The sequence below is a fragment of the Danio rerio genome, chromosome 25, assembly GCF_052040795.2.
Source record: "Danio rerio strain M-AB ecotype USA chromosome 25, GRCz13ab, whole genome shotgun sequence".
Lineage (NCBI taxonomy): Eukaryota > Metazoa > Chordata > Actinopteri > Cypriniformes > Danionidae > Danio > Danio rerio.
In genome coordinates, this window is record NC_141045.1 from 25,015,952 (window position 1) to 25,040,191 (window position 24,240).

General features: G+C 34.2%; 2 protein-coding genes across 4 annotated transcripts in view; both read right to left on the minus strand.

Moving 5' to 3' along the window:
* si:ch211-236l14.4 overlaps positions 1–21,132 on the minus strand; it is a 69,868-nt gene extending 48,736 nt beyond the window's left edge. For all 3 annotated transcript variants that reach the window (XR_015526516.1, XM_087312371.1, XM_088651695.1), the window contains exons 1-2: positions 20,333–21,132; positions 18,042–18,213 (exon numbers count right to left, since the gene is read on the minus strand). Coding sequence is in view for 2 of the 3 variants with exons in the window: in XM_087312371.1 (XP_087168497.1) it covers positions 18,042–18,213; positions 20,333–20,803 (643 nt within the window). In the remaining variant the exon portion in view is untranslated. The remainder of the gene's footprint in view (positions 1–18,041; positions 18,214–20,332) is intronic.
* The window catches only part of LOC147837707 (uncharacterized), an 838,558-nt gene that overhangs the window by 299,494 nt on the left and 514,824 nt on the right, over positions 1–24,240 (minus strand). The gene's annotated exons all lie outside the window — the stretch shown is intronic.

The following is a 24,240-nucleotide window of genomic DNA, read 5'->3' on the forward strand; positions in this document are numbered from 1 at the left end:
AGCCTTAAAATCATTGTTGGCCGGCAATGTCGATACTGCACTATTTAGAGCAAGGTAGGAGCCAAAAATTATTCTGCTTAGGGCCCCCAAATATACAGGGCCAGCCCTGGTGTCGGCTATGTTAAAAATGCTGTAGATTTGGTGATCATTTCAGTAAAATCTGAAAGTTGATTAATGTTACGTAATTTATCATCTGTACAAACATGGTACAACGTAGTGCATTTGTTAAATTTTTTTTAGTGGCTAGTAAAAATATTGTAAAAGTGATTATTTGAAAATGTAAATACTTGCAGAGATTTATAGAAATAAAGTGTTGCATATTGATATTTCTTTGATTCCGACCTTGTTAAATCATTGTTGACAACTATTGTGAGAAATCATTAACATGATCAGTTTCTTCGCATAGATGTACGTCATTAATTATTATTCATTCATTTTCTCTTCGGCTTAGTGCCTTTATTAATCTGGGGTCGCCACAGCGGAAGGAATGAACTGCAACTTATCCAGTACATGTTTCATGCAGCGGATGCCCTTCCAACTGCAACCCATCTCTGGGAAACATCCACACACACTTATACATATAGGACAATGTAGCCTACCCAATTCACCTGTACCACATGTCTTTAGACTGTGGGGGAAACCAGAGCACCTGGAGAAAACCCACGTGAACACAGGGAGAACATGCAAACTCCACACAAAAAGCACTACTGCGTTACTGCGTCGCCTCAATTATTAACAGTAACACATAATTAAAAGTAAATTGACCAAATTTGTAATTTGAGAAGTGTGTATCAAACTGGTAGCACTTCACATTAATCGGTAGCCTATACCCAAGAAGTAGCTCTTAGGTTCAAAAAGGTCGGTGACCCCTGAGCTATTGAACCCTTTTCACATTTCCGTGTATCTCAGTAGTGGAAGTTGTCATATTTATGAAAACCTAAAGCGCAGTGAATGGGAGAATACAACAAATTGTTTATTTACAATCTCATTTGCTCAAATAATAATAATAAAAAAAAAAAGAAATCTTAATGACGTTATAAGGACGTTCAGAAAAAGGAAAAGAAAAATATGACTGATGACAGCAGCCAGAAGAGAGAATAACGACAAATTTACTGTCCTGTCACATAGACGCTGCATTAGAAGTGTCTTACACAAGCAGTAATTTGTTTTTTGTAATTTGAAGCTAAGATGATGTACTACTTACAGGCCTGTATAGCCAGCCTGGTGAAAGAAGTGGTTGTTTTTTCTTAAAATATGAACCCTTTTGCAGTTATTTACCTCATTTTCTATTTAATTATGAGATTTAAATACTTTTTAAGCACTATTTTTCTGGATTAGCTTGTCAGATGGTCATCAACCACACTTTTTGATGTACCAAAAACATTTCTTAAAGAATTAGAAGAAAAAATATGAGAATAATACAAATTAATTACATCATATATTCAGAAATTAGAAAAAAAAATGATGCTGTTCAAATTAAAAACTAGCCTATTCTGCTTGGTCTTAAAGTATTTTTGATGGTTATTTTCACAATTTATTATGACAAAGTATTCAAAATAGGACAAAAGAGCTTGTGGATAAATTCTGGACATTTGTCAGTGAGGGATGGGTCTTTCTAATCACCCGAACCCCCCCAAGCTATGGTGCTGACATACATAAATGCATATAAATGGTAATATATATATATATATTTAAATTTAATATTACAAACTTTCAAGGATTTAAGATGCTAATGATCGTTAAGCACGTCATAACAAGCTTGTGAAAAGGGTCCATTTACTCGAAACCATCTGAATGCACAAAAAGGATTGAATTCAAAGCTCTGGCTAGCTAACTGGAAGACAAATGAAAGAAGTATGTATTCAGCTTTTCAATGTTTTCTCCTTTTCCATAATTATCCTTATATCATGTTATACGCTGCTAATATTTATTGACATACTTTACATGAAATATCAGTCAAGCATTTCCGAGAATCATCCATTTATTATTTGAAAAAATAATACAAAATTCCACTCTCTGCTCCTGTCCAGGCCATATTAGGTGAAAAAAAAAGTGAGATGGGATGCTGTTATTCATCTTTGCTTTAAAGACAGAGTGGAAAATATTTCAGGAAAGCTGGTAGTAGTTACCGTGGGGAATTATTTCTAAAAATAAGAGACTGCTTCCCCCTCTTTTCAACTTCTGCATAACCCACCTTGCTCATAACTCAAGCCAAAAGTCTCTTAAACGTCAGCAAATGACAGTTATTTATTCCCCTCTGTGCAGATTCCATGTTATACACACCTTGCGAAAGGGGCCTCCAAGCTTTTGAAGAGTAAAACTTTTTTCGAAGCGTCTGACTGTGGACGGATGCAAAATATATACAGTTGAAGTCAAAATGATTAGCCCTCTAAATCATTAGAGCAAGGAATTCTTCACAGTATTTCTTAAAACATTTATTTTTCTTTTGAAGTAAGTTTTTTTAAAAGTCATTTAAGGTCAATATTATAAGGCCAGTTAAGCAAAACCATCAATAATTTGCCTAATAACCTTAACTTTCCTAATTGACCTAATTAACTTAGTTAAGCATTTAAATTGCACATCAAGCTGAAAACTAGCAACTTGAAAAATATCTAGCAAATTAGTATGTACTATTATCATGGCAAAACAAAAACAGTCGTGAGTTGTAAATAATGTAATGTGTACACTGAGGCTAATAATTCTGACTTTAACTGAATATTAATCTGCATGTCTTCAGTCAAATATCACAAAGCTTTTTTTAGGAAATGATATTTTAGGTCACTATTACTCTAACTTGAACACTTTTATAAGGTGTTTTGTGGCTGCAGTGTATGCAAACAGCCAGTCTGTAACAGTAAATATCCAACCAATTGTTTTATTAAATTTTATTTAGTCTGAACTCATCATTTAAGATTTTATCATTGTTTACGTTACCAGAGGGAAAAACTCACACCCATTACTGACATTCTCTCCATTAACATAGAAAAAGTCAAACCAGGCTTATTCGCAGGCCCGGATTGGCTAATCGGGAGGACCAGGAGAATTCCCAGTGGGCCGGTCTGTTTTTTGGCCGCGAGGGCCGGTGTCCTTAGCTCCAGAATCTGTTGCTCTCAGCAGTCACACTTTTTAAAAATAATTTATTTATTTACTTGACCACAGCCTTCTTATTTATTATTTTACCGCAGCTCTGCTCTTTTTATCTATTTTCTCGTAGCCTCGTGAGAAAGATGCAGCCTGCAGGTTAATGATGATATAACTAGATAAGTCATCATTCAATGTGCAGCTGTTGTGGCACAGTGGTTAGCATGTTAGGTTATGACACCATCAACCCGGGTTCGGTCCTTGTCTGAGTAACATTTTTTTTTTTTGTTTCATTTTTATTGTTAAGACATATAATACTGTGAGGGTTGTTGAACATTTGAAGTTCTAAAACAGCTGTTTTCTGTGATAGAAAGACGTGATAGTGTAATTAAAAACTGAATTGGAAATGACCTTATTTTAATATAGTCAGTGGTGAACTGAGGTGGGCCGGTCTAAGGCTTGAAACTCCAGGGCTGAAAAAGAGTCCCACTCCGGCCCTGCTTATTCGGTAAATGTGCTAAATACATCCCAGGAGGTACGTGTTTTTTTTTGCAGTTTTTGTTTTTGCTAATTCACCAGAGGCCGCTGTGTACGCTTTTTGAGATCTCAAATTTCTCTCGCGAGTGCCATTCGCTCCTGCTGTTCTCATGTAAATCCACCAGAGGCTGCTGTCAACTGACTGTTTGACTGACTGAATGGCTAACTGACTGACCAATCAACTGAACCACTCTCCTCCTTCCCTAAACCCAACCAATAGTGTTTTCAAAAGCACCAATTGTCCAGCGCCAACCCACTTCCCTAAAGCTAACTAACAGTTTCAAAAAGCAATCCAGAAAAAAAAACTCTCGCCTGATTTTTACCATGTTTTCAGATTTTACCAAATTCTCACCTTGTAATTTACATGTTTAGTTTATTTTTTGGCTTCTGTTTATGTTTTACCCGCTTTCTGTAACTGTTATTCGCCGAACTTAAACACCGTCAATGTGGTCAACTCCTCTCTGTATCTCAAGTTCGCTGACGTACACAGCAAGCTACTATACAAACAGTGGTTATAAAGACGAAATGCAGCCCTACATACTTCTGGCTACATAATTTGCGATCTCCAGAAATGTATATAGGGCAATGTTTTCAAAATGAGCATATGTTGTAAAAAGCCATCCATAGGGTTCTCCATAGACTTTCTCATCCTGTATTCATTTCTCATAAATACAGGAAGTGGGCGGCATAGTGGCTCAGTGGTTAGCACTGTCGCCTCACAGCAAGAAGGTCACTGGTTCCAGTCCCAGCCAGGCTAGTTGGTATTTCTGTGTGGTGTTTGCATGTTCTCGTCGTGTTCACATGGGTTTCCTCCGGGTACTCCAGTTTCCCCCACGATACAAAGACATGCTATACATGAACTGAATAAACTTAATTGGCCATAGTGTATGCGTGAATGTATGAGTGTATGGGTGTTTTCCTGTACTGGGTTGCAGCTGGAAGGGCATTTTCTGTGTAAAACATATGCTGGATAAGTTGGCGGTTCATTACACTGTGCCAAACCCTGATTAATGAAGTGACTACACCGAAGGAAAATAATGAATGAATCAATACAGGAAAAGTCCTACATGTCAATGCAGTCAGCTCAACACTTATTCTGTGAAAAGGTTGATTTTGAAAGAGGGATCGCTACCAATGCTACAGCATGAGCTTGAACATCAGCTCCAGACAAAGTAAATATCATATTTGTTTTCCAAATTGTTTTTCTGAAAAAGCTTCTTAGCACTCTGTAAAGCTAATGTTGCTAAAGCTAAAATTGTCTCCACCTGTTTTCACTGATGCTGCATTCACATGCTGCCAGAATGATCGTAAATGTGATCACACACACACACACACACACACAAATATATATAGTATTTGCTTTGCTTTGGCTTTTTTTTTTTAAGGTTAATTATTATGATATCCTGATTGTAACAGAGAAATACTGGAAAATCTCTCTACACTGATGGTATTTCATGCCGTTCAGCCTTATAATCATCAAATGGCAGCAATATCACCTGCTTTGTCATTACTTTAGATATGCTGGAGAATAATTCAAACACTAGCTCTAAAGTGACACTTGTGAAGTAGCAACTGTTTCTGCTGTTCTGACGTCAGCTGCAGATGTAAATGAATGGTGGAAGAAAGTAGTTCCTTATACAAAAGGATTTTTAGACACATTTTATTTTCTTTTTTTATTTACACGATTATGCCATCAAACTGTTGTATAAACACAATATCACACACCTTATATATAAGGTATATATGTAATAACTTTATAATTAGAAAAGGCAGTAAGGCTGGGACTAAGCGGCATAAAAAATAGTGAGTGAGTATTTAGGAAAAGCTGATAATATAGCCTATAATAAATAATATTCAACCCACCTCTCAAAAAAAAAAAAAAAAAAAATTAAATAAATAAATAAATAAACTAAATAAAATCTAACTCCAAAAGTAATTTTTTAAACTTGAGATGACTGAGAAATTCTTCATTATGCATGTCTGGACAATAGTCATTAGTTAGATTTCACTTTGTTAAAAAAAAAAAATTACAAAAAAAATCTATATAATAATAATAACAATAATTAATACAAAATAATGCACACCTTTGCACATAATGATCTTGTTGTTCACCCCTGTTATATACAGCCATATCCAGGGCTCGAAATTAACTTTTTTACTTGGTAGCACCGGTGCTCACAACTTCAAATATTTAGGAGCACCAGAAAAAATTTAGGAGCACCCACCAAAAATGAATGAGCACCGCTGCAAATTGTTTTTTAAGGGATTTATTTTATTTTAAAACAACATTAATAGGACTGACAAAAACCAGAAACAACTATCTAACTAATGCTGCGAAGACATTGATATTTGTGTGCAATAATTCCAAAATGAATGTCTAATAATTAGAATAAAAATGACAATAATAGTAACAATGAATTCCATTTCTCATTATGATACTGCCTTGAATGTGCTTGAATGCAAGTTATCTGCTATAAAAAGTCTGTTACTTTATGAAAAATAATTGTATAGTTTGCATCAAACAAAAATGAAGCATTGCAGTAAGAAATATTTATTTTGTACTGCTGTTTTTATATGCATGTCAATTTAATAAATAATATTTCTGCTACAAAACAAACAAAAGATTATAATAAATAATTCAATTCAATGATGAAAGCTGCAAAGCAGTCATCAGTAAATAAATATAAAAATAACATACACCTCAAAAAAAAATAGACAAAAGAAAGTAAAGTCTCACTTATTCTATCACTCGTTAAAAGTTTTGGTTTCAGTTTGTGTCAATTTAAAGGTTCAGTCTGAGATGATCTTCATTTTTCTGTGTTAGTGGAAAAGCTGGCGAGTCAGCCGACCCAATTTATGAGCAGGCAGAGCAGGATTCTTGCGCTAACCACCGGCCCAATACCGGTCTTTGTTTTGAGCCGCAGTTTCAGAGTAAACTTAGTAAAGGCGAGCTTCTTTGGCGATGATATGTACAGTATTAGATTTGACTTTTAGCGGACATTTGCGCTGAACACGCAGTGAATGCAACGCATCAAGATTCGGGCGCCTTCTCCAAGAAGCGCGTACTCGATTGATCTCAGCTGGCGGATCATTATTCACCACGTGACGTGTCATGATCACTTTTATCTGCGCCTCAACTTTAGGTGGGGTTTGCAAACCTATGCGCTTTAAGTTTTTACGCTTCAGCCGTTTGCATTTCCCGTGGTCATAAAAGCTCCTTCCCTGTCATCTGACAGCGGAATACCTTGAGTGAATGACAGCTAATATGAACCAATATAGCGGCAGGGAAGAGCGATTCAGCACGTTTTTACAAAAAATCAAAACAGGTCGCACTACAACCACTATCTGCAGTCGCACTAATGCTCCCATATATATTATGAGGTCGCATAGATTAATTTTCGGGCGCATATGCGACCAAAATGGTCGCAATTTCAAGGCCTGATATCGCACTGCTACTCGTGTGATATTGCTCAGATATATATAATATATTTGCTGCTTGCAAATTTTTTTTTGAATGAGCTAAATCAACACAATTCTTGTGTTTTTAGGACAATTTAATTGTTTTATGTTCAATTCACTTAAATTTGTAAAAACTATTACATTAATCGATTTGTGTTGGCTGCATTTTTTACAGTGTATGAATGTCAATTGCTGCTTTTTCCCCCAACATTCTTCAGAATAACTTGCTTTGTATTTGACAGGAGAAAGATATTCATAAAAGTTTACCACTTGAGTGTGAGTAAACAATGAGGGTATTTTTCATTTTAGGGTGAACGCTCCCTTTAAAAGATTATTTAGGTTTCCAGCTAAATAATAAAAAACTTGTGTCATTGCCATCAGTGCATCAGACACACAGACACACATGGTTTATAGGCACACTCCATAGGTGTAATGTATTTTATACAGTTAGAGCTACTGAATGTTATCACTCGATTGAAAAGGATGTTATCAGTGGTTATCAGCTGATAGATATAGATCAGTAGGGGCCTTCTGTGCCTACTAGTAGGCTCAAAAGGCTGTTAACATTCATCCACATTGTTAATCAGCTATACTAATAGAGAAGACTCCAGATCCAGATCTGTTTTTACATTACTGTGACGATTGGGTTTAGGGTAGGGGTAGACGTTAATAAATTAATGGTAAATTTAATAATTAATATAAATGATTCTCATTAACTTCTGGCCACATCCAAATGTGATCAATAGCTGATTAACCATTTGGATAGATGATAACAACCTTCTGAGATTACCAGTAGGCGCAGAAGGGCCTACTGGCCCATATCTATCACTGATAACGTCCATTTAATTCAGTTTGGCTTCTTATATGGCCATACCCCACCCTTACCTCTAAATCCAACCTTATATTTAACCCGATTAATTAGGGCTTTTAAGCAGTTTAAATTACACTAACATAAGATGTGTTCGTGTAAACCAACTTAATAAAGTACAACTATGTCATACCCATGACATTATACAACTTTGTGTCCCTGCAGACACACAAAAACCTGTATATGTGTATGTCTGTATATTAGCACATAGCTAGCCAAGCCAACCCACACGGGAAGGGGAGACTATCATTACTTGGAAACTGGCACAATCTGAATATGCCTCCATCTCTTTAAGAAACAATTCAGTCATCGAGTTGGACTGGACGCAACTGTCAGCAATCCCAGCAAAGGACAGCAACTTGCCTGGACACTTCAATAATGTCTCTCATCAACAAAGTGGACAAAGCTATTTGACAGACATCACATGACTGAAGCCCCACATCAGCAACCACTCTCCAATTTCAAGGCCTAAATGTAAATATACAGTGCTGAAAAGTTACCTTTGGGTTTGCCCCGGGTCAGCGGGGGCTCATTTTACAGGCCTGCGCAACAACATGCCATTTGGCTGCAGAGCTGCGACTCAGGAAAAACAATTATGTCCATTATCGACACACAACGCCAACCGATGGAAGCCAAAATCTGCGGCCACAGGCAGCTGCTGGGTCGCCTTCAACGTGATTGTCATTGTTACGCCACTGGGCATTATATACTATGATATGTCTGTGGTCACTTGGCAACGAGAGACAGCTGCATTGGCAGGAAGCTCAACATTTCTGTCTCAAAATTGAGCCAATTAGAGAGAGAGGTCTCTCTGAAATCAATTCTTGTGAGGTGGAAAAGGAATTAAAGTCATGGGATTGTTTTTCGGTTAAACTGCGTTATGTAACACCCGGTGAGCCTGCGCAAACAACGATCTAGGAAATCATAAAAGCCCTTTGTTTATGTCACATGACTAATATAATGCCCTTAGCCCATGGCATGCCCTTTCACTTTAATCTAATTCCGCTCAGCTGTCTGGGACGCAGATTACCACTTTCACCTTTCAGCTGCCCAAAGCTCACATGCGAAACACGGGGAGACACCAAAGTGGGAGCAAACAATGCGGCCGCACAAAAAAAGCAGCGTGACTGTGTTGAGTAAATATGGTTATTAATTGCTGGATTGTGTGTGGGTGACGAGATGCTGCGCGAGTGTGAAAGTGTCTCTGAGTAGTAACCATGTTTAGAGAGCAGCTGCCCATCCACACAAGCCTCTCATGGCACGCCTGGTGGTCCAAAGAATGAGGGGTCAGCGTGATGACCCTCCGGCCAACTTGTTGACCATTTAGTAAACGTGCAATGGATCAGGCTCAGACGTTATACAGTGCTCAGCATATTTAAGTACACCCCTCACAAATCTATATTTTAAAATCAGATTTTTAATAGGAAGCTATACATAATTATATTTGTGCATATACATTAAATTAGTCAGTAATGAAGACAAATTTGGAGCTTATATAACAAAATAATTTACGATATTATATACAAATTTTAAAATTGAGGTACAATTTTGTAGGTTGTCATTTTTTAATTTTATTTATTTTTATTTTTTTGCAAAATTTGGCTTGAATTTAATTGTATGATCTTTCTATTTTAAAGATGCTCTGTGACTAAAATATTATTTTAATAAATATATCTGTTTGATAAATTTGTTTTGTATGAATTCATCAAAAAACATTGCCTATATTCACTGAGAAATGGATAAAAATATTCATTTTTAAAATGGGGTGTACTCATATGCTGATCACTGTATTTCTTTAGTCAAAATTATTATTAGTTTTTAAATATTTCCCAAATTAACCAAGCAAGGAATTTTTCACAGTATTTCCTCTAATAATTTTTCTTCTGGGGAAAGTCTTATTTATTTTATTTCGGCTAGAATGAAAGCAGTTCTTAATTATTTTTTTTTAAATAATTTAATGTCAATATTATTAAGCTATATATTTTTGATTGTCCACAGAACAAAACATTATTTTACAATAATTTGTCTAATTGTCCTAACTTGCCTAATTAGCCTAGTTAATAACTTTAAATTGCACATCAAGCTGAATACTAATATCTTGAAAAATATCTAGTAAAATATTATTTACTATCATCATGGCAAAGTTAAAAAAAAAAAATCTGATATTGGAAATTAGTAATTAAAACTATTATGTTTCGAAATGTGTTGTTGCCGGCAACATTATTATTCCTCCTGTGATATTTTAATCATTTTAATAACTAATTTCTAGTAACTACTTTTTTTTTCTTTGCCATAATGACAGTACATCATATTTTACTAGTTATTTTGCAGAATACTAGTATACTATTCAGTACTTAAAGTGCAGTTTAAAGGCTTAAATAGGATAGTTAGGTTAACTTGACAAGTCGTTGGACAACAGTGGTTTGCTCTATAGCCAAACGAATATTAGAATTATTAAAGAATTATTAGCCCCCCTGAATTATTAACGTTCCAACACATTTCTAAACATAATAGTTTTAATAACTCATTTCTAATAACTGATTTATTTTATCGTTGCCATGATGACAGTAAATAATATTTGACTAGATATTTTTCAAGACACTTCTATACAGCTTAAAGTGAGATTTTAAAGGTTTAGCTAGGTTAATTAGGTTAACTAGGCAGGTTAGAGTAATTAGGCAAGTTATTGTATAATGATGTTTTGTTTTGTGGACTATCAAAAAATATATATAGCTTATAGGGGCTAATAATTTTAACCTCAAAATGGTTTTTAAAAAATTAAGAACTAAGACTTTCACCAGAAGAAGAAAAAAATTATCAGACATACTATTAAAATTTCCTTGCTCCGTTAAACATAATTTGGAAAATATATAAAAAAAAAAAAATCAAAGAGTGGCTAAGAATTCTGACTTCAACTGTACATACAACAATATCAAATGGATTCTACAGAAATATACTGCTTTGTTTTTATTAACAGTAACTCACAAGCTCACACTACAAAGTAATTTTTGAATCCACCAAAATAAATTTTTTAGGTTCATTTATTCATTCATTCATTCATTCATTCATCTATCCATCCATCTGTCCGTCCGTTCGTTTGTTTGTTACTTTGTTTCTTTGTTTATTTTGTTTGACCAACAGTTATCTGCGTGGTAAATCATAATCATCGTGCTTACTCATACTACAGTACTTCATAAAATACTTGCAATTATATTATACTTCAAATACTCTATTACATCCAGTATGGCATTTATGATTAAATAGATTTACAGAAAGAAACGCATGCTATTTTGTTAAAACGGCATTACATGGATTCTTGGATTACTAGGATCTAAACGTACATTGCCCACCCAAGAATACCACTCAACGTACCAAAACATATACTTTAAATGCCTTTTTTTTTTTTTTTACATACAAAGATACAGATCAATAATACTGTGTGACCAAATTGATTGTTTTCTTGTTTTAATAAACTTAACTGCTTAAATTCTATAGACCATTTCAATATGGTGATGTAATTGGCTTATGAACATTTCCTGCTTGTTATCAAACTATTTCATAACTGTTACAAAAGGAGTTTCAATTATAACATAATGGTAAAACAGCTATCATAACATTATTTATCAAAATGTGATTTTTTTTTTTTTTGGATTGTTGAAAACTATAGAAATAAAAATAAAAATAAAACAGGAAATACATTTGGACCATTGTTTGTGTTTACAACTCTCAAAATGGTCCATTGATTTTGAATTAAATTAGTTATTGCAACTAACTTATTATTACTAATTAAGTGTTGACATTATTTGTCACATATAGGATTATTTTGTTTAGTTGTGTTGCTGTTTTTCTTTCTGTATGTGTTTTTCATCAGCCGCTACATCGGTTTCTCATCATAACGCTACATGAACTAGTTTAGGAACCTAAAGTGATTGATGAAGTGTTGTAGTGACGGCTAAAGACAAGACCTCCCATCTTCACACAGGTAATCTGAAGGCCTTTCCGAGGAGCACATGGGGCTCTTCATCACCTCCCTGACCTTCCAGATTCTTAGAATACCCCAATTGGGCAGACGGTCGATTCTAGGAAGAGTCTTGGTGGCTTCAAACTTCTTTCACATGACAATGATGACGCAGAAATCTGAGAAGCTTAAATTTTACAGCTTTTTCCAGCTTAAGGCATTAGCACGGTGCTATAGAGGAGGTCAGTACATTTCCATCCACCTATTTTTTGCACGTTTTGGAATATGCATTAAAAATGCTTAATATAAATGCCATTTAAACTTTTTATCCGATAAGATGAAATGTACATAAACTACATCATGATGGAAACACAATTCCCAAATAAATTCCTGCATTTGCATAAAAAAAACTCATGTGATTTAGTTTTAACAAATCATGTGATCACAACAATTGGTATAATGGGACATCATTAATGATTAAACAGCAGACTGACCACATTGTAAGATATCTGAAATATTATGTTGGTCGTTCTAAACTGCTTTAACTAAAGTCTTTCATCAAAATGGTTAGGTATTTTTGTATTCTTTATTAAACTAAGAGGCTTAAGTAATCTATGATATAATGAAAAAGGCCCACAGTGGCTCTTCTAACACAGCAAATTCCATTTTTCTTTTTGATATTTGACGCAAGTTTAATGGAAAGTGACAACTTTGCTCGATTAGAGTTTGACTCATCTTTTTCAGTCAAATGGTGCCTTATTTGCAACTGTTTATGCAATTTTCCAGTTCTGCAACCAAGTCTAATTTGCATCTTTGGATGGAAACATAACTAGTGCTGATTTTTTTGTTTTTGTTTTAACAGTATGTCTGGATGTAAACTGTATCAACAATCAGTCGGTCACAGGTATACTTAGTTTCAAGTCACGTTTGCACTAGTGCATTTTTATTAAAAAACTGCATTTGAGAATGAAAACACTCCTCATCCAGACTGGTGTTTTTATTGCGTTTAAGAAAAACAATCTCTGTTCACTCTATAAAGCCTAAAATGAACATTCAGGTTTACTGAGCATGCTCACAATTTATCGCCATCAATACTTGCAGTCTACTGCTTGTGTAATGGTCATATGTGAGTAGGGTTGGGTATCACTTACAAAAATAACTGCAGTAAACTGAAGTAAAACTGCAGTATACAGCAGTATAGAAGTATAACTGCAGTAAAATTAAGTACAATTGCAAAACTGCAATACAATGAAGTATAAACAGAGTTCAAATACAGTACAATAAAGTTTAATAGCAGTACAAGTTGCGGTAAACTGGAGTAAAAACAAGTAAACTCTGTAGTCTAATATGCCAGTGGTGTGGCAAGAACTGTACTGCACTTGTGTTCCAGGGGATATTTAATACAACTGCAAAATTGCAGTATAATCCTGTATAAACACAGTTCAACTACAATGCAATAAAGTGGTAAAATCTGCAGCACAACTGAAGTAGCATTAAATAAACTGAGCAAGGAAATATAGCAATATGTCATATAATTGATTGCACTTATGTACATAAGTATTAAAAGTGCACTTTAGTTGTATTAAGTATTGCAGTATTGCAGATGTCTTTCTGTAGTTACTTATACTTCTGAAAAGTGCAATACAATATATTGTGGTAGTAAATACAACTGAATTACTGAAACCTTAATTGGAAACCACAAAGCAGGTACAAAGTAATGATACTGCCGTTGTATTATAGAAATACTTCAGTTTTATTGCAATAGCGGTATGGCAGTTGTACTGTAGTAATACTCCAGTTCTATTGCATTAACAGTACTGCATTTTAGTAGCAGTATCACTTCAGTACTATTGCAGTAGCTGTACTGAATTTGTACTGTAGTAGTACTTCAGTTGTATTGCAGTAATACTGCGATATGTTTAACAGTTTTTTCTTGTCCAAAAAACTACACTTTTAAGAAGTTAACTGAAACTGCAGTATTCTTTCAAAAAAATAAAATAAAAATGAATAAATAAAAAAATAATTAAAAAAAAAATCTGCAGTAATTTTTTGTAAGGGATCGTTTGGGGTTATTTCTATACTGGTGCTAAATCAATACTTTTAAAATGATACCTGCGCCAAAACAGTGCCTGAATTGATATTTTTGAGCCACAAAAATATTTAAAAATAATTTTACATTTAAAAATCTTTATATATATATAATGTTATGTAATGTAATGTGTATTTATATAGTGCATTTATTGTGTATGGCCATACACCCAAAGCGCTTCACAATCAAAGCTCTCCACACCACCACAAGTGTGCAGCATCCACTTGGATGATGCGACGGCTGCCACAGGACAACGGCGCCAGTGCGCTCACCACACACCAGCTATTGGTGGAGAGGAGAGACAGTGATAGAGCCAATTTGGTGGAAGGGGATGATTGGGAGACAATGATCGTAAGGGCTGATAGAGGGACTTTGGCCAGGACACCAGGGTTACACCCCTGCTCTTTCACGAGAAGTGATATGGGATTTTTAATGAACACAGAGAGTCAGGACCTCGGCCTTGTGACCTCGGCCTTGTGACCCCATCCAGGTACTGACCAGGGTCAGCCCTGCTTAGCTTCGGTGAGTAACCAGTCTTGTGCTGCAGGGGGACATGGCTGTGTGTGTGTGTGTGTGTGTGTGTGTGTGTGTGTGTGTGTGTGTGTGTGTGTGTGTGTGTGTGTGTGTGTGTGTGTGTGTGTGTGTGTGTGTGTGTGTGTGTATGTATATTATGTATATATATATATATATATATATATATATATATATATATATATATATATATATATATATATATTTTTTTTTTTTTTTTTTTTTTTCTTTATTGAATATTTAGCATATTATGTTTAACAGAGCAAGGAAATGTTCACAGTGATAATATAATATGATCTGATAATTTTTTTTCTTTAGGAGAAAGTCTTATTTGTTTTATTTTGGGTAGAATGAAAGCAGTTTTACATTTTTTAATAACCATTTTAAGGTCAAAATTATAAGCCCTTTTAAGATTTATATATATATAATTTTTTTTTTCCGATAGTCTACAGAACAAACCATTAATACGCAATAACTTGTCCAATTACCCTATCCTGCCTAGTTAATCTAATCAACCTAGTTAAGCCTTAAAATGTCACTTAAAGCTGTATAGAAGTGTCTAGAAAAATATCTAGTAAAATATTATTTATCATTATAAGTTATCATCATGGCAAAGACAAAAAAAATCAGTTATTAGAAATGAGTTATTAAAACTAGTAACATTAATTAACATTACATTAGCTCACTACTAACTTGTGGAAAGGCTCTCATCAAAATCAGTGTACACCTTTTTTCTAGGGTTAGGGCTTGTGACTAGGTTTACATAGACATCAGTAATCTAATTATTTACCTTAATCTGAATAAGACAATAATATGATTAAGGTGTTTTCGTGATTTGCTTTTTGAATGTTCTTTTTAGAATCCCGTTTTACATGTTATAGCACAAAGATTGATTAACATCATTGTGTCACCAGGCTATTCTCGTTTCCTGCAGAGTTTCATTTTTAAAATTTTGACTTTAACTCTAGTTCAGCAGTTTCACTTTTATTCAGAAACATATTGTTCATGCCCTTGTGAGAAAGTAAGGTATTGGATGAAAATATGAAGTAACGACTGGTGAAAGAGTGCTGTTTTAATGGAATTTATAATAGCAAGATGGAAAGAAAAAAACTCTACATGTTGTGTTGTGTCGGTGGTTCTTTAAGGTAATCAAAAATTGCTGTTTACATGGTAGACTTTTAATCAGAGTATTGTCTTAATCATATTAAAATTGGAGTATTGGTGTCCATGTAAATGTACCCAGTGAAAGTGTCAGATGATGCCGCAAGCTGTCAAAGACCCTCTGCCTTTAAGTTGATTCCACAATGTAAAAAATGCAGGATTCCACACATTTATATATATTGCGTGCAGGTGCCCTCAAATCTATTATTAAGTTTGACATGTTTCCCCTCTTACATGCAACTTTTGTAAAACCTCTGCTTCATGTTGCTGTGTCAGAATCCTTGTTTGTAAAATATAGTCATACTTTAGAGCGATTAGTTTAAGCAAATTTGATGAATGAGATTGTGCGTGTTGATGAATCTGAAGGGAGTTGTTTACCGGATGCACTGTACTGCACACATTGCCTACATGCATGCATTCTCTAAGCACCAAAAACAAATGCCAAGAGTACATACCGGTTACATAGGTACCGACGCCATTATGGCACCGGGTTTCATACCCAACCATGTGAAGGACTTGTCGAATGAAAAGTTTGCATTTCAATTAATCTATATCACAGGTATCAAGCTTAGTTCCTAAAGGTTTCACAGTAAATAAACACAACTGATCAAACTAATTGATCAACTGATCAAACTAATTGAGTCATTCAGACTTGTTTAAAAACCTACAGGTAAAACCTACACTGCATTTTTTGCCCAATAGACTTCCATTCAATGCATGCAAATGTGGCTGATCAGAAACGCATGGTCGTGCGACAAGTTTTGACCAGAGAAATCGCATCACTTGATCGCATGAGACCTGCAGAAAATCAAAACATGACCTCCCTGTACATAAATGTAAAATATGGAGCAATTGTCTAATCATCTTCTTTAATCCTGCCCCTTTATCAGCACCATACGTCAGAATTTTGCAAGCATGTATTGAAGCAGGGTTGGAAATAAACTGTGTAGGGCAGAGTTTGAGACCCCTGATCTACACTGTAAAAATACTGGGTTTCACATAATCGATTTGTGTTGGGACAGCATGAAGGAATTAAAATAACTCATTACTTTTTACAAATTTAAGTAGATTGAACATAAAACCATAAAGCTGTCTCAAAAACTCAAAAACTTTGCTGTTTCAGCTCAATTTAAATAAGTAGATTAAACAAAAAGCAAATGCCATTTTTTCAGTGTTCAGTGTAAAAAATGCTGGGTTCCACATGAGTGATTTGTGTTGGAACAACATGAAAGAATTAAGTTAATGTATTAGTTATACAAATTTAAGTGGATTGAGCATAAAACATTTAAGATGTTCCAAAGAATTCAAGAATTGTGTTGTTTCTGGTCAATTTAAACGAGTAGTTTTAACAAAAAGCAAATGTCACTGTTTGAGTGTACACTGTAAAAAAAAAAACCTGGGATCCACACAAGCGATTTGTGTTGGTACAACATGAAGTAATTAAGTTAAATTATTAGCCTTAACAAATTTAAGTAGATTAAACATAAACCTTAAAGTTGTCCCAAAAAAACTCAATAATTATGTTGTTTCAGCTAATTTTAAATAAAAAGTTTGAAGAAACATTACATTTTTTTGAGTGTAATGTATATACTGAAATGGAATTTCCAAAGAAAAACACGATCGTCAGCATTTCTAAATGCCCCATTTCTGTGTGTCGAAAAATGCCAGAGTTATGTGGATGTCAGGTGTAATAGTATCAAAACTTATTTTAAAATGAAAATGCATTTGTGTGAAAGCCATCTCAAAGACTCAACACATTCTATCTAGTATTTATAAACAATTCAAACCAATTTTCAAAAATAAACTATATAAATACATATGTAATGAATACATTTTATTATAAAATACATCTTTGGGAGTTAATGAATATTATATATATGAAATAAATATAAAAATATTGATTGAACTCTTTATTAGGAAAACAAACACTAAGATGTTGAAAATGTAGAGTGACTGATGATGTTTGAATGAACTGAGCATCTGTCCGAACCTCCCCACCCTGCCTCAAATCAAGCTAACAGCCAGACATAAACACAATGGTTATTTAAATCCGTCTCTGAGATTGTCTGCTTAATTAACTCTCAATATAAACACCAGGCATCTGCTGACAAATACCAGTGGGTTCGAATTCAAGTCCGACGTCCTTTGTTTTGCTGTCTTTCACCAAGCAGAAGTAACCATCCGTATTGTGTTACGCTCTCTATGTTCAGCAGGTCCCCGTGATCTCAAGCCCGAGGCAGATTTGAATTGTATGCATAGTCACAAGCGAATACATGTTTGGACTGGTCAACAAAGTGTGAAAGGGACAGGGTGGCCAAATTTGGCTTAGGGGTGGCAGTCATTGAAGCTTTGCTTACCTGAGGATCCCAGGAAGTAACGTTCTAAAACTGATCCAAAGCCAGAAGGGTTGTCCCTGAAGTCGCTGACTGTGAAGGGCTGCATGGAAATATTGGCGTTGTTTATCGGCCAGTTGGGTGCACGGACGCTGGCACCTCCGTACCATGAAATATTCACCATGGAGAAACAGTCCTAAGAGAGAGGATAACCATTCTTAAAATGTCTCAGTATAATCTAGCTACAGTTGAAGTCAAAATTATTAGCCCCCCTTTGATTTTTTTTTCTTTTTTAAATATTTCCCAAATAATGTTTAGCAGAGCAAGGACATTTTCACAGTATGTCTGATAATATTTTTCTTCTGGAGAAAGTCTTATTTGTTTTATTTCTGCTACAATAAAAGCAGCTTTTAATTTTTAAGGACTATTTTTAGGTCAAAATTATTAGCCCCTTTAAGTTATATATTTTTTTCTACAGAACAAACCATCATTATACAATAACTTGCCTAATTACCCTTTCTTGCCTAGTTAACCTAATCAACCTAGTTAAGCATTTAAATGTATTTAATGGTAAGCCTTTAAATGTAAGATGAATATTATCAAGTCAAATATTATTTACTGTCAAAAAAAAAAATCTGTTTTTTGAAATGAGTTACTAAAACTATTATGTTTAGAAATGTGTTGAAAAAAAATCTTCTCTCCATTAAATAGACATTGGGGGAAAAAAATAAAAAGGGGGGCTAATAATTCTGACTTCAACTGTATATGGTAAATAATCCTGCACGTCTTTATTTTAAATTAATTATCAATCCTACCTGCCTGAATTGCTGGAATGTTCTACAAATTGTGGCTATTGTTTATCTTTATTTAAGTTATTGTGTTTTGTCGCAATCCACACTGTAAAAAGCGCTATAGAACTAAAGATGAATTTAATTTAATTGAGTTGAAAGTCCTAATTACATTGTTCTTCATCAATGGTAAAAACAAAGCAAAACGTGAGCAAGCAAATTCAGCTAAGAAGCTTCTGGCTCACACAACACATGAAAACAGGTGCGCATATAAGTCAAAGGGTTGGACGGAACTATGTGTTCTTTAGGCTTAAATCTAAAATAACACACGAGGTAGGATATTACTGAAGTAGGAAATGTGGAAAATGAAGGGATTAAAGTTGAAAACTTCCGAAATGCATTAATTCCTTGCTGAACAAAGAAAGACTTTGTCTTTGCGGATATCTGGGAAATGTACCTTTGTCCATTTCAGTCTGGTAAACTTTGAAAGCCCTGCTTTAAAAAAAACTTTTTTTTTTCTTTTTTTTTTTAAGAAAGTAAGAATGCAAAGTAAAATAACTGAATAACCACCCAAATATGTTTGGGAAATCAAATAAAAATTCCCTTTAATTAAATAGTAAACTTGATATAAATAATAACTTATAAAGTTAAATCAGTTCAGCTAAAATGCTTTATGCAACAATGTAAAACAAGAAAACTTTAAATCATTATTTATAGCTATTAAGAGAGTCTGACACACTTAGCTAATCAAAGAAGCTATTTCAAAAAAAATTAACATGTATAGTTTTTATATTATTTTTATATAATTATAGATGTGCCTTTCAGTTTCACATTTTAGCAACCACAAGCATTGGTTATAAGTTAATGTTAACAAACTCATATAATAAAACATAATTAATAAGTCCCTAACGATAAGAAACAAAATTATGTTGTCCATAAAATGTCGCCAAAACAGCCTATAGGCACGTATTGATTTTATCAGTACACATATTTCAATTTAATGTTGTGTTACTTTTGTTTAAACGTTATAATGACTATTTACTGCGAGAAAAAAGTCAGAAAGGAAGTTTTTAAAGCTTAATCCCATAAAAGTAACTAGACAGCTTATTTTATTTAATTACTTTTTTCTTTAGATATATAAAGTTATCTACACTGTAAAAAAATGATATGATCAATTAGTCATGACACATGACAGCATTTTGTTTAGGTCATTGCAACTTATTACAGTTAATCATGTTCTAACTTATTTTTTTAAGTTACGCAAGTTGTTTTAAGTCAGTTTAACACAATTTAAGTTTAATGGAATCGTGGGGTTAATTTGATTCAGTTTAAACATTTAAGGCAACCAGTATTTTTTTACAGTTATAAATGGCTCTGGCTGTTAAAAAATATATAAAATTTATCTATTTTTTAATCTATTTTTTTAATACGTGTGGAACAGAACTTTCTAAACGCTTTATATTAGCATGCTTTACAGCTATTTTTTTTTTTTCTAAATATAAGAGTTTAGTTCTAAAAGCATTTTACCTTCAGGTCCACATGACAGTGAATTGGAGTCCAGGTTACACTGTAGCACTCAGTATCCGAGTCCTCCTCGGATTCCAAAGATATCTTCACCTCTGCGACCGAATCCCAAGTGTAGCAGAACTCGGTTTTGTTAAGCCAGCACATGTTCCTCACGAACGGAACCTCGATGTCTGTGTTCCCCACGTTCTCCACGTCTATCTCCGCAAAAGTTTTGTCCTCGGTCAGTGTCTGTATGACCAGAGTTTGCGTCCGTCTCTCCCAAATAAGTCCACTAAAGCTACCCTTCAGGATCCAGTTCTTGTTGGGCTGATCCACAACTTGCCAATAAATGATCCCAATTGTCATGACAAAAAACACAGCGACTCCCAAGCAAGCAATTGCGCCCTTCCAGGTCTCGTTCATCTCTTTCAAGCCCGTGTCCCATGTCACCTCTGGGATTGGACTTGGGTTCCTGTTGCGAGTATGTGGCATGATGATTTCAGATAGAAAGAAAAAAATGATATCTAATCGAAAATGATAAGAAGTAACAATCTTTCTGCTTCAAAATGCAGAATGGTCATCGTGTAACGGTCCAACGCGTTCTCTTCCCTGCGAATGTTAATATTTGAGCTGGATTTAGTAATTGCGCGGTTGCGCGCACTGGCCGCCGGTCATCAAATGATCCAGGTCAAGTTCTCCAAACAGAACCATTCCAGAATGAACAAAAAATGTAATGCATGCTGCTTCTAGTGCAATAGCAAGTTTAAAAGCATTGATTGCAGAAGAGTGAGCAGCCTTACCCGGGTTTGGCAGCAATGCCTACAAATAGCTCCTCAGCGGCTTATTTGCTTGGCCTGCACTTTTGCGCTGGTGTGACGTAACGTCATACTGCTTCTTCAGAAAGGTACAAGAGAAAGTGATTACACGAGCTTTGAGATTACCGGGGCCCCCGGTCAGGGTGCACTGTGCGGTGAATCCCCCATTCTCACTATATGCGTGCACGCGCCTGGCATTTGGAAACGCGCCTGCATGCAGAGCGGTTGACTCGCGTAAGCGCAAGAAACACGCATCAACCCATGCATGTTTCTGTAACGGTGTGTGTGCTGTAACCATTCAGTCAGGTGCACAAATTAATCTCAATGCAGAAAAGGCTGATAATCTTAATATGCATTCAGTACGTAGTCTTATTTTAACCTCTCCTCAAAGCATTTGTACTCTATTTGCACCATAACGCAATATATTTGTTCACTACATATATGTATTGTACATTAATGTCATTCTATATTATTAATATTGTGTGACTGTTGTTGTAAGTTATGCATTCTAAGTTTATAAAAAACAAACATCCCATCTACTTTAAAACACCTGCCAAACTTTGTCTAATAGCTCTGTTACCACAATAAAATGCCTTTAATCAATAATGAATGTAAATTATGTTGGTTTTGATTATTATTTTTATTTCTTTTTTATTTAATTTATTTTCTACTTTTTATATATTTAGATTTTTTTTTTCCTGCAGAATCTTGTCCACAACATGTTTCTATCACATTTTCAGGTAATATCTGCACTGTAAAACCCAACGGTCAACTTGAAATGGAATCAAATGAAATGGATGTAGTTAACTCAAAATTGACTGAAAGTTAATTCCACTCATTTGAAAACAGTTTTGAAATCAGTGTTGAAGGCAATGAGTTAATAAAATACTTCATTACTTCAACTTAAATGTAGCAATTTCACAGTACTCATATAAATTAGTTTTAACTCAAATGGATTGTAGCAATCGGTTTCCTCAAACGGTTTAAGTTGCCTTAACTTACTGGGTTTTACAGTTATCAGTTGGTTTGAGTTCTCTTCATTTATTGGGTTTTATGTGCTCAAATTGTTTCGTTTACTCAAATAGTTGAAGTTCACAGTACTCATTAGGATTAGTTTTTGAATTTAAATGGTTTGTTGCAATTGCTTTTCTCAAATGGCGTGAGTTACTTTAACTTTTTGGGTTAACAGTGTGCAAATAATAAAACACCAATAATTATTGTAACTGTGCAAATATTTTCCATGATAAAAAATATACTAATGTGCTCAATTCGTGTGTACACTACCAAACAATTACATTTCAAGTATTATTAAGCATTACACAAATTATGAAAAAAAAGAAAAGTATGGTGATTATGCATCAGCACAAAGTACAAATCAGTACAAATATCAGTACAAATCAAAACTGTTTTGAGTTTATTGTTATAAATATAAGTTTCTTCAGTCCTGACCCTTTAAAGGTTCCAGTTTTGGTCCTTTTCTCAGACAACATTAAATTCACTCTATATCTGTTTAAACAAATAAATAAATTAAAATAGAAAGAAAGAAAGAAGGAAAGAAAGAAAGAAAGAAAGAAAGAAAAAAAGGAAAGAAAGAAAGAAAGAAAGAAAGAAAGAAAGAAAGAAAAAAAGAAAGAAAGAAAGAAAGAAAAAGATTCAAGCTCTGTACACTCACTACATTCTAAACAAACTACGGTAGCATACATTTCTAGCAGTATAAAGGGATAGTTCACCTATAAAAAAAAGGATAGCTCACAAATGATCCCATCCTTAAGTGGCTTAAATCCTCATGAGTTTCGATTTTTTTCTGCTGAGCACACACACACACACACACGCACGCACGCACGCACGCACGCACGTACGCACACACACAAAGATGTTGTAAATTAGGAAAAACATCTACATGCATTACTGTTTTTTTTTAATTCTTCAAAATAAATTGTTTTGTGTTCAGGAGAAGAAAAAACTCAATTACTGAGAATTAAAGGGAGAGTAAAGGAGAGTAAATGATGACAGAATAAAAAAAACTGGGTTAACTATCCCTTTAAGTATTTTTTTTTTTTTCTGGACAGTTACTGGCTGTTTTGCTTTCCCCTTTACTATCAACATAAATCATGGGAATAAAATAAAAAAGGAATCTAAATTAATGAATACAATTAAAAATAATTAATAAAAATTAAATAAAAACAAAATAAAGTATGTAAAAAATTGTTTTGTTTATATAATTTTCTTGGCCAGACTATTTGTTGTTGTTCATTTTACAATAATAAAGCTTAACACTGCTACATTAATGATTCAACTATCTGGTCTGTTTATCTCTATGTACTTCATTTTAGCAATGCACTGTAAAAAATGCTGGGTTCCACACAATTATATTATCTTGGGAAAACTTGAAGGAATTAAGTTAGCTTATTAACTATCACAAATTTAAGTGGATTAAGCATAAAACTATTAAACTGTTGCAAAAATTGGTTTGTTTCTGCTCATTTTAGATAGTTTGAACAAACACCAAATGTCATTTTTAAGTGTGTGTTCTATCTATCTATCTATCTATCTATCTATCTATCTATCTATCTATCTATCTATCTATCTATCTATCTATCTATCTATCTATCTATCTATCTATCTATCTATCTATCTATCTATCTATCTATCTATCTATCCAGGGGCGGACTGGCTATCTGGCAATTCTGGCAAATGCCAGAAGGGCCGGACCATTTTTTTAAATGTGGGCCGGTCGGTTTTTTATTTTATTTTTTTATTTTATTATTATTTTTTATATGTATTGGTTTTTACATGCAGCAGCTTTTATCTCGTGCAACATGTGAATATTATGATGACGTTGATGATGGTAATAATAGTAATAATAATAGTAAATGTTAATCATTTGGCCCAATCGGTGATAGTTTCAAGAGGGGTCGACTCAATCAAAGGTTACGCGGACATAATCAAAATCTGGCAAGAATGTCAAACAAACAGTACGTATGGTAATGTGGGCTGGTGTGGCTATAGTGCCAGGGCTGAATTTTTGTCCCAGTCCGTCCATGTATCTATCTATCTATCTTGGAACTTGATGAATTGATGATGAATCTCACAATTCTCCAGCTTAAGTTTTGG